General features: G+C 45.9%; 1 protein-coding gene across 23 annotated transcripts in view; it reads right to left on the bottom strand.

Moving 5' to 3' along the window:
* The window catches only part of ZNF618 (zinc finger protein 618), a 320,167-nt gene that overhangs the window by 151,533 nt on the left and 156,547 nt on the right, over window positions 1-12,087 (bottom strand). For all 23 annotated transcript variants that reach the window (XM_043530052.1, XM_043530053.1, XM_043530060.1 and 20 more), the window contains one exon: window positions 10,322-10,365. In XM_043530052.1, coding sequence (XP_043385987.1) covers window positions 10,322-10,365 — 44 coding nt within the window. The remainder of the gene's footprint in view (window positions 1-10,321; window positions 10,366-12,087) is intronic.

Here is a 12,087-nt window from a genome sequence, read left to right as displayed (position 1 = left end):
AGTCTAACAAAACACTTATTGGCTTATCCGTCATAAGAAATAGGAAAAACTCAGTGTTTGCCAAATGGGAAAGAATGTAACCAGTCAGGAAAAAAATGTAATTCTTGCAAACAACTGAGATTAAAAATTAAATTTAAGTCTATAATAAAATGGTTGCCAGCATCTTTAAATTTTTAAACACAGAAACAATTAAGGATTTACATATACAGAAAAAATGAAAAACTCAGTCTATATTGCTTGACTAAGACACGACTGGGGGGACGACATGATAATTGCCCACAAATATTTGTAGGTACTCAGACACTACAGAGACAAACATGGTACAAATGCTTAAAATGGATTAGATTAGACAGATATTGTACTGATCCAAGAGATGAGACCTGCAGGATGAGTGGGACGAAAATAAGCCACGGCAAATGTGGACAGAATACTAAACAAAACTGCATGATAGCAAGAGCTACCGGGCTGAGGACTGGTACAAATATCGTGTTGGAAGCCCTTTCACTGGTGACATTTACAGTTAAACTATATAAAGCAGCAGAGAATACACCAATATGGGAACAACCCCCACAATGGCCAGACTTTATAGAGTGGAATTAGATGATCCAAGGAAAAATTATAGACTTGGAATTCTTCTTTCACAATGTTATTACCATTGGGTGTGAGCTTCTTAGTGTTAGACAGGTTCAAATTCCTCTAACACATGGAATTTTTAACCCTCTGAAGCACTGACATTTGGGCAAGATGGTCTGCTGCTTAAAATCACATGCTGATCACACCACTGGAAACTGGATGTCTCTGTGAGTTGTCGTCATTTCTACTGCATATACATTTCTGGCATTATTGTTTTGCTTTAGCCTCAAGGAAAGACTCACTGTTTGGCGTTCCTTTAGCTTCAGTCCCACTATTTCACCTGGGAGACCCAATCTTTTCCTCCCCATCTTAAGTTGGTTGGTGTTTTGGGGCATGGTTTGTGAGACCTTGTAAGACTGCATCAGGTTTCATTATGACAGAAGAACTTCTGTAATTTCTTGCCTAGCTGGTAATACCTTCCTCTGGTTGTGATGTGAAACAAATCTCGAGATTTTTTTACTCTCCAGGACTGGGAATCCTTTGTGTATAGCTTCTTTCCAGAGGAGAAAATTACTTACCTGCAGTTCTGTTTCATTGAACAACTCACCACACAGAATTCCCAACCCGCCCATCCTCCCCTCAGGCTGTGGGATCCTGTTCCAAGATGGGGGGTTCAGGAGGTTGGCATATACAGTTTGAGAGGCTCCTCGTAACTAAACATCGTCATTTGGGTTTTTATCTCTCTTTATGCATTTTTTCCACCAGGGGATGTCACTGCTTGATGGCAGATCCCTGACAGAGAAGCCAGAACTGCATGGAGAAGGAAGAGGGAGTCAGCAGTATAGCATTGCCCCTCACGATGGCAGCAGAGGTGCTGTGAAATTTTCCCACAGTGATCAGGAGGAAGACCACTGGCAGTGCTTGGACCCCCTTTCTATGACGTATGGACCTTAGTGGGAGGCTGCTAAATCGGAGCAGGGAATGGCTGCCAGGGGGCAGGAGAGGGAGCTGCTGCTGAGGCTGACCAGGAGACAGCCACAGGAGGAGCTACTGCTTCCTCATCCTCTCCACCCACAGTCATTAAAGCCACATCCTCTCTAAGCTACAGCTCAAGCCACTCAGGAACCCAGCTGCAAACTGGCCACCTATATTCTGGCAGGGCTTTCTCTAGGTCTTGCTTGCTTGCTTGGGATCAGGGTTGCAGCATGGTTCTGTTACCAGGATTTGGTCGGAGCTACCCAGGAAAAAACGTAGCATATTACAGCCCAGCTGGGACGCAACCATGTTGCAACTGTATCCCCTCAACATGGCTGCAATTTTAGTGTAGACATGACGTAACAGGAACATGTCCCCATCAGGGAAGCTCCAACTCAGCATAGCTCCACTCCAGTAGCCTTTTGCTCAGCATCACCCTACCAAAAAAGGAAGCATCTGAGAGACCCGTGAGGGGCCCTTCTAATAAGGCCCCCCCATCACTCAAGCAATAGCTGCTTTAGGGACCTTGGTTACACCACAGTTAAACATTGCAATACGAATCCAGCTGTGTCCTCACACCTAGGTTCTAACCCGGGAAGATCCAGGGTTTTAGCTCAGTTAAGGGAAAGCGATTAAGTCACTTCTGCACAACATCTAACTGTGCTGCAACATTGGGTTGTAGTGACAGCCGTATCATAGCTAGGTCCAAGCTTCCATCCAGCTCCATTCCCTCCGTCAAGCAGATCCAGTTCCTAGGTCAGGGCTGACCTACTCACCAGGAGCCTCACATACTTTAAAAGTATAGTTAAGGATGAAAACAACTAACAATTCTGTAAAATAACCAGCCAACAGAGGAATTATCCTTCCTTCCTCAGCCACACACCATGTAATAACAATAATTATATAAAACTGAATCTTGCACGAGGCTGCATGGGACCCTAGTGACACAAGGAAGTGCTTTGTCAGACATAATTGCATTTGTTTTTGTTCTGTGTTGTAAGATCCAAAGCACACCATTTGAATGCTGACATTTATTGTTTGGAAGTAATTAGCTTCACCACAGTATTACTGAGGTCCCCAACACTTAACGAGTGAAAACAGTGTATTTCTGAACAATTCCCACCCCCCTCGAAAGGATTCCTATCATAGGTACATAGGGAACATGCGGATTGTCATACTGGATCAGATCAGTGGTGTATTTAGTCCAGTACCAGATATTTCAGAGGACTGTGCATGAAACGCTGCAGCCGACAGTTGTGGGATAACTCACCCTTGGGAATTCTTCCTCTTAACCTGAATACAGGCTGGCTTTTGCCCTGAAATAGAATGGTTTACAACCCCTCCAAAACACTTGTTTATTCTTTTAATATTCATTGTTATAGCTCTGGATGTTCTCAATATCCATATAAATCTCTAATCTCTTTTTGAATCCTGCTAAGCTCTTGGCTTCAACAATATCTTGTGGCAATGAGTTCTAACTGCTAAAAGGGCTTTAAGTAAAAAAGTATTTCCTTTTATTGATTTTGAATTTGCTACCTTTTAATTTCTTGCATTCTAAGACAGGGAAAATAGAAGTTTCTGATCTATCTTCTCTAGACTATTCGGCAGGTTGTCATCCCCCTTCTCATCTGACTCCTCTCTAAGGCGAACACTCCTCTTTTTTCAGTCACCCTTCATAACCAAGTTTTTTCCATGCCCATAAATCATTATTGTCAGTTCTCAAAATTTCACATTAATGAACATGCACTGATATGTGGGGATCACAGGCAAGTGAAGAGGTTAGGAAGGATTTTGGGTTTTCTGTCTAACTTTACTAATTCTCAGTTTAAAACAGCTGCAGAGTGAACTGTAGCTATTTCAAAGGCAGCAAGCGCTAGACACTTCAGATTGAAACAGCAGAGAAGGCAAGACTTTTAAATTGTATAAAATCAATTAAATGCAATGAATAAATGACTATAAAGGAGCACAGCTACAAGAAGGTTGTGAGATCAAGCACACTAAATTCAGAAACTCTAAAAAGATAAGGTTGCTCTGGCAACCCTAATCTGCCTGTATAATTTATGATATACAGTAATAGTGAAGAGCTTAAATTATGGCTTACAACTAACAAGGGACAGTTTCAAATGGTCATAACTTTATAAAAGCAATAACAAATACCTCCAACAAAACAAAGACCTCCTTGAAGACTCCGTCAAAGACAAATTTCAAACTTCAGCCATTTTTGCAGTTTATCTAAAAGCATGCCTAGATTTTTTTTTTTAAATTAGTAAAGGTTTTTTTTCACCTTCACATAAATAAAATAAAAAGGCTAAAATGACTGTTCACATTTTCCAAAAAATGTAAAGATTGTGAAAAGAACATGCCTGGGAAGCTTCAACTCTCATTCTTTGTGCACACAAGTTTATGGGAATAAATTCTGGCACTTAGACAGCTAAGTGTCTCTTTGTGTGCACAAACTGGGTACTCACCTGTGTAAGCGGTATGGTTTATGGCAACAAGGAATTGCAGGCACAAAACAACACAGGTGTAACTTTTGCACATTCAAAAGGGAGGTGACTACAGAAAAAGTGAAGGACACAATTGTGCCACCATTAAAGGCACCCACTACACCACGATACACCCAGTAATTCCTATGCTAAAAAAAATCTGTATTGAAAACTAAGGAAATTGAACTAGATGTTGGAAGGACTAGAGACATTAGAAAAGGGAAAGAATTACTAGGTCACTGTATCCATCCATTTTCTGGTGGCCATTACAAAGCTGTTCCCTCCAGTGCTTTGTCCAGGCTAGTTTTCAAAGTCTCCGCTACTTCCATTGTATCTGGCTCATCAGGCTTTCCAAACCCTGTATTATTTTGCTTTTTTCTCCCCACCTCTTCAAATATCTTCTGCATGTACAGGATGTGGGGCTTGGAAGGATTCCATTTTTATCAGTAAATGTCAGTAGACTATTTCACTGTACACACACACAAACCAATGAAAAAATAGTTCCATTAATAATAATAGAAATTTACAGATAGGCAAAGAAAGAAAAATGGCTGCTTGAGACCTTTTATTAGAGTTTGACTTAAGGATTTTTACCTTGTCTATTTTGACACGTTGTGTTGACAATTTGTGTTTTAATGGTTATAAAGCTTTAACTTTTGGAATCTCACTGTCTACTGTTATTAAATAATTGTCTAAACCCTTCAGCCCATACTTTCGCAGATTGAGAAAATTTAAATCGATGCAAAGTGGGGAAAAACATTTAAAAATAAACCGATATTATCCGTCAATATTATAAAAAAATAAAATTGAACTCTGCTGAGCCTAACAATATGTAAGCCTCATACTAACGACACTTCAGTAGGGACATTTTGGGGGTATAATAAAAGGTCTGCTTCACATATTATCTGCTGGATGCCCAGGAGTCTTCCTAAGCTGTGCAGGCCACCTAGCATTCCCGAAGACCATCTGGATATGCAATGTGGCATATTCCAGAAGTAAATATTGTCATTATTTATTATTTTTAAGCATCCAGAAGTCCTCAGCAAGTGAGAGCAACAAAGTAATAGGCAATTGGGGTGTGTGGGAAGTGAATACAGGGAAAGGCAGATGGCACTCTTCGGATAACCAAATGATACTCGTTTAATAATGGCAGCATGAAAGATACGAGAGAGCAGCTGGGAGACAAGAGCTTGGTTGTGCCATGGTAGGATGTGCCCCTCCTGATGGATTAAACTTCAGCAGATCGTTTATTAGTAGACAGAGAGAACTGCATATCCGAGCAAATGGGGCGGGGGGGGGAAACAAAAGCACAATATAAAGCTTTAAAAGAAGGATTGAGCAGTGATACTGGGAAGTGATTTCAGTTGCCCAGTGTCAAGGAGCTTCAGGTGCCAGGATAAAAGCATCATCTCCAGAGGAGATCCGTTAAACTGCAGTGCTTCTGTGCACCCCCTGAAGCCAGATGAGAAAGCCACACTGACAACAGACTCAGACACCTTATCTGGGGGGGGAAGGAGGAGAGAATTAATGAACACTGAATTTCTGTGCACTAACTGGTGTGCATTAGGCAGTCCACATTAACTGTGTACACTCTATAAAATGGTTTCTACCCCAATATGGATTGGTGGGTATACACAGCAGGGACTTTGTGATGATTTTGTGCACAGCATTCTAGGTGGGTATCCCATGATGCTTTGCTTCACAGCTGGACTCTGTGAACTCTGGGAGTTCTCTCACTGTGTATTGTGAGACACATAAGGGAAGAAAAAGAGTACTTGTGGCACCTTAGAGACTAACCAATTTATTTGAGCATGAGCTTTCGTGAGCTACAGCTCACTTCATCGGAAGTGAAATGCTCATGCACAAATAAATTGGTTAGTCTCTAAGGTGCCACAAGTACTCCTTTTCTTTTTGCGAATACAGACTAACACAGCTGTTACTCTGAAACCTGACATAAGGGAAGTTAGCCAGAAGTGAGTGGACGTGTGAGTTTTGGGGTCAAACTCAACAACTTCTGTGATTCCTCTATCGCCTCCTGTGATTCATCTCTTGTGAGTGAGCTCGCGCCATTCCCTACCAGCCAGCACTCTTCTGTCTGCTACCACGGATGAAGCAGTGTTCCAGGCCAAGGTGCTGACAACTGCCAATACACAGACGCTGGTGGAGAGTTCTTTGAGATCTCGCCGTCAGGTGGCAATGGCTTTGGCAGTCAGTCACAGGCTTTGGTACTTGAAAGACATTCCAGTACGTGAATCTGTCTTTGCTAACAGTGGCCTATACCTCAGCAATCACTGCAGGGGAAATGTTTTTGTTCCACACACAAGATGACTGCCCGTCACAGAAGAAAGAAAGAAAGAAAGAAAGAAAAGATTTACAATCTCACAGCTCAGTTACAACATTACGACAAAGAGCTAATTAATTAGGTTACAGCCATGTATACCGCCCAAGACCTTCAGAAAAAACTGCTGGATAAATTTTTCAAAAGTGCCTACAGGCCAGATTTTCAAAGTTATTAGACACCTAACTCATGAATTGGAGTTAGCAGCCCAAGTACCTTTAAAAATCAGGCCCTAAGTGACTTTGGAACCTAAATCCCATTTTCAAAAGGGACTAAGTCTCATTAGACTCCTAAGATAGTTGGGCATTTTTAGAAACTTTACCACTTGCTAGAAAAGCCACATTAGTTTCCTTCTTATAATACCAGTCACATTCCCCTCTCTCTACTCTGATGTGCCCCAGCCCACCGCACTATCCCCCCATCCCATTCAAATGCACTGCCCACCCGCAGGTGTGCCATATCCCCTCTTCTGCACGGCACTTCCCCCTCCGTTATGTGCCACATGGCCCCCTCTGTGCCGATGTATTCCCTGCGTGCCATGTCTCTCCTCTTTTCCCCGCCATGGCCATCCACTGCATGAACCATGAAGCCTCCTTTTTCCTCTGCCTCATTATCTTGCATATGACACAGAACTCCCGCTGCATTTTGACCTGTGCTCCTCCACCACCCACTGGTGCCAAGTGGCCCCTTTGCCACACCAACATTCCTCCTCTCTCTCTCTCTCATTTTCCCCATGGAATGTTTTCTCCTGGTAGATGAGTTCAGCGGTTCTCAAACTGTGGGTTGGGACCCCAAAGTGGGTCACAACCTTGTTTTAATGGGGTCGCCACGGCTGACGTTAGACTTGCTGCAGCCAGATGCAAAGCCGAAGCCCGAGCCCCACCACCTGGGGCTGAAGCAGAAGCCCAAGCCACACTGCCTGGGGCTGAAGCCAAAGTGGCAGAGCTCAGGTTATAGGCTAAAGCCCTTGGGCTTCGCTTTGGCCTCCCCACCCCGAGTGGTGTGGCTCGGGCTTTGGCTCTCTGTCCAGGACAGTGGAGCTCAGGTGGGTTCGGGCTTTGGTCCCCACTCCTAGGGTTGTGCAGTAATTTTTGTTATCAGAAGGAGGTCACTGTGCAATGAAGTTTGAGAACCCCTGAGTTTGTCACTTTGCTAGTTCCTGGCTTTGTCCTGATCTCACTTGCCCCTTTGCGAGCTGGCTGACTGTCAGCATTTCAATAAGGAACAGGCGGGAGGCTGCCTCTTACAGTACATTCAGGACTGGCTAAGGAATTTGATTATTGAGCAAAGTTAATTCTATGAAAAAGCCACTTCCTGCTCCATGCTCACACCAGAGCTCTTTGGCACGTGCAGCTAAGCTGTGGAATGGGAGGCTGGTTATGGCACGTTTGTGTTTGATCAACAAAGACAGCAAACTTGCCATTCTTCCACACTGCCAAGGCTTTGTGGCTGACCACTCCACCAGTGACAGCATATATTTCCAGATTGCCATTCACCCTGCAGGTTCCCACAGCTCTTTAAGAACTACTCTCTGGGTAGATAAGTATCAGTTCACCCAACAGTGAAATGCAGTCAACTCTAGGGTAAATTGCACGCTCATGGGACTGTCTCAGGTCTTGTAAATCTGTTCTAGGTAATTTCTGCCCTGGCCCGTTTCCCAGGACTTTGGGGAAGCCAGAGGCAGCTGCAGCTCTGCTGGGTTGTGCACTCCTACAGCTTAACAGCACAGATTCCAGGGATCATCTCCCCCACTCTCACGCCCTGATGGCTGAATGTCTCAGCTGCAGCTCCTGAGATGAGACAACTGGGAAAGAAGGAATGATGGGTGAAGTCAGATCTGGGGCTTAAGGGCAGGGATGGGATGGACGAGGGAAAATTTCTGAAGCAAGCCTGGGGTCAAGCCCCCAGCAGAGTATGTCACATTCTGGCAACTTTCTGATGCTTTCCCCTACCTTCTTCTACTACTCATCATAGAAGCAGATTCCTTAAAATTCACCAGAATTTATCCAACCTATCCGGTGGCTGGAGACTGAACAGCTCCCCTTCTGCATGTTTCAAAAACTGTCCCTTGAGAAAAATGTCAAGGGCTGGCAACTATGGGGGGAACCAATTGCTATTCTGATAGGGCATCTGCCCCACACTGGCATGTAAGGGGTTAATAGAGCCATAGGAAGGCTGCATAGGAAGCAGCCAATAGGAGAGAGGCTGCAAGGAGCAGGCAATCAGGGCCCAGCAGGCCCATATAAGAAGAGCCACAGGGTCAGTCGCTGCCTGGAGCTCAAGGAGGGAGACCTGGGTTCCGAGCAGATGGATGGAACCTAGCACCCTGGACAGAGCAGTGTGGCAGTGACCGGGGGAGGGAGAGGGAGCTCCTGGGTGGCTGATAGGACTGACCTGCTGAAGCCCTGAGATAAGCGTGAAGAAAGGGGGAAGTGGTTCAGGGGAATATATTGAGAAGTAGGAGGGGACACAGCATGTGGCTGCCATCTACAGAGTCCCTGGGTCGGGACCCGGAGTAGTGGGTGGGCCTGGGTCCCTCTCCCTACTCACTACTAGAGAAGTGGCTGGACACTTGGACTGCAGTACTCATCCATGGAAGGGGGAAACACAGATGGTGACACACCCGGAGGGCTGTGTCATGAAGCAGATGCTGTGGTCCCTGGAGTGATGCAGATCAAAGAGATGTGATGGCGGGCGAAGCACTGTCGGGACGGGGCGTACCAACCTGCAGAGCTAATCCCCAAGATGGCCAGCATGGTGAGTCGAATCCCGTCACACTATTCAATTCCAAGACTTATCGTTCTCACTTTATAGAAATGTTCATCAATAAAAATTAAAAATCCTGATACAGACGCACCATGGGGCAAATTACCCCGTGATCCTAGCCACGCAGTGCATCACTGGTCCTAATGGGGCCTCAGAAACACTAGTGAACATGAGATTCACCAAAAGCACAAACTAGACAGCAGATGGGGCCTACCCCCTTCATGTCAGATTCCTTTAGTCTGTCCCTCGCCCCAATCATGTCCCCCATTTATTCTGTATAGCCTCTCTTCACCCTCACTAACACACACACAGACGAACACCCTGCTCCTTCCGCTTCTTAGGGGGTTTCTCTGCTTGGAATGGGGCTGAGTCAGGAACTCCCAGTTTTCACATAGACACTTTTTAGATTAGAAAAGAAAGTGATACATTTTCCTGTTCCCACTGCTCCCACTCCTGGCTCTCGGTTGAGAGGCAGAATTTAGTCCTGAGCCATAGAGGGCAGTACTGGCTCTAGGCACAAACCCACAGTGCCACAATTCCAGCTCTGCTTGGAGCAGCAGGGATCACCAACACACAAGCCTTGCCCTGGGGGTGCCTAACACTGCTTCTGTCTGCACAGGAGAAAGCACTCAGCCCCCACCCACCTGAGCAGAGGATTGTGTGTGCGCCAGGAGCTGCAGAGGCTGGGCTTCCTCTTGTCCTGGCCACTCAGATGCTGCAGTGGCTGTCACCTCCTTGTCCCCTGGCCACCTGGAATGCACTGGAGTAGCAGCAGTGTGGCTTGCAGCCCAGAGTCATGGCAGTGGGAGCCCTCCCCTGCCCAGAACAAGAGAGGGCCTAGTCTCCTCTCACAGCACATATGGGGCCATCAACTTATTACCTCTGCAGGAGACTGCCTGCAGACTCAGAAAGACGTCCCTGCACTGATTACACTCAGGGCAAGCTTTTCTTTACAGCCATGAAGACTAGAAACTCTGTGTGACTCTAGGAGCCAGGGCCCTAGAAACAGGCCTACAGTTCCTATGCTTTAATCAGGCTCCTGCCCTATGCCTTGCTCTGTGGCTGTCAACTCTGGTTCCTACCTAAGAGATGGCGCCTACCCCATAGACTGGCACTCCACAAAGACAGAATTGCCAAGGCTATTCACATCACAGCCAGAGATGAGAGAAATACAGCCACATACCTGCTTGAAGAGCTTCTCTTCCCAGTACTGCTGCTCTCATCAGCCTAGAGAACAAGAGACAAAGAAGAGCTGGTTAGGGTCAGACAGAGCAGACATTCTCACTTCGTAACTTTTCCCAATAACAAAATAATATTTTCCATTGATAGTGTCTCGCTTTGTCCATCCTGTAGGCCGCATTCCCACCCCAACTTTTCAGTCCCCTTTCTTCTGGATGAAAATGGGAGTTGAGTGAGGGGCAATGGATAACAGAAATTATTATTTGTACTTTGGAAGTGCCAAAGGCCACAATCAGAAAGCGGTTCCCCATCCTGCTGGGTGCTGTGTAGACACATTAGATTGCCAATTCACTGGGGCAGGGACCATCTCTCTATCCGGTGTTCGTACAGAACCTAGCACACTGGGGTCCTGGCCCATGACTTGGCTCATACGTGCTAGGATGATGATAAATAATAACAATTGTCATTAGGACACCACAGTCCTGGCCATTGAAATGTCTATAGTTTTAGGCCCCAATCCTGCAAAAACGTACGTACATGTTTAACTTCTGAGTTTGATGGGACTGCTTGTGAGCTTAAAGCTAACCATGTGTGTAAGTCTTTGGCAGATCAAGGCCTAAATTTATGGCAAAGCTCAACAAGTGAGGTAAGATGGTGGTGAAGCCGAGGTCTATGGCAATGAGGCCATGCAGTAACACGGGCGAGTTCTGCATACAACTCAGTGATTCCAAACCGCTGTAATGTGTTGGGGGGGGGCTTTAAACAGACGTTATCTCCAACTGCTCCCCAAGCCAGCTCTCATGAGTCAGATGATTTCTTGCAGCTAGTCACAGCAGAAGTGGCTTCCAAGAAGGGATGGGGAGGAGAGGGAAGCAGTTTTGTGGGATCAGTTCAGGGAGGCACTCCATGTGTGGGGGTCAGCATGGAGGAAGTGCAGAGGTGGTCATTGGAGGAGTGGCCCAATAGGATACCACGTGAAAAGGAGGTCTGGACCCTAAACTGCGGTAAGTCACGAACTGAGCACTGAACACTATGGTGAGAAGCAGCGACGAGATCAGCCCCCTCCCAGTTATCAGCACCAGAGCTTCTTTGGATCATTTTAAAGCTGTGTTCATCTCTCCTGAAAGCCCACTTCTCAGGGTGGGGCAATTTGGAGCATGTGGTGTGAGCCCAACAGACATAACAATGGCCCAAACGTTTACGCACTTTCTGCAAAAATACAAATTTAAATAACCAGCTAAATGGCAAATGGCACTGTTTTATGTTGAGCTGGGGCCTCCAATAAAAAGCAGAAGCAGATTCATTCCCGCCAGTCTGAGACAGCGCCAGTTACAGTACTGGATCCTTCACATGCAAGAGCAAAGGTAAAGGCTGGTTTCCTTTCCTGTAACGGGAACCAGCTGAAGGTTCTGTCCAAGAAAATAAAGCTTCATTGTCAGGGGCACTGAGAATGCCAGAGTTCCCAAACAGAGCAAGATCACTTCAGCAGACCCTTTGGTTTGGTGACTCACTCTGTCTTTCCTGTGCTCTCCCTGCACTGAGAACTTCAGCCGCTTTCAGGGGGGCGAGACCCGGGGTGGGGGCGGTGCAGGGTTCCAAGACCAGCACCACCACAGCCTTTATACTGGTGGGATTTGCCCGGCAACACATAATTTAATGGCCTTCTGTGTGAAGGGGGACAAGAGATCCTCCAAGATGGAGGGTGGGACAGCATGTTTCTACATTGCAACTGTCCAAGTAGGTGAAAATTTGGGCCTCAGCAGGACCGTG

The sequence above is a fragment of the Chelonia mydas genome, chromosome 16 (assembly GCF_015237465.2).
Source record: "Chelonia mydas isolate rCheMyd1 chromosome 16, rCheMyd1.pri.v2, whole genome shotgun sequence".
NCBI classification, from domain to species: Eukaryota; Metazoa; Chordata; order Testudines; family Cheloniidae; genus Chelonia; species Chelonia mydas.
The sequence above is the reverse complement of the archived record's forward strand: the minus strand, read 5'-3'. Positions and strand labels throughout refer to the sequence as shown.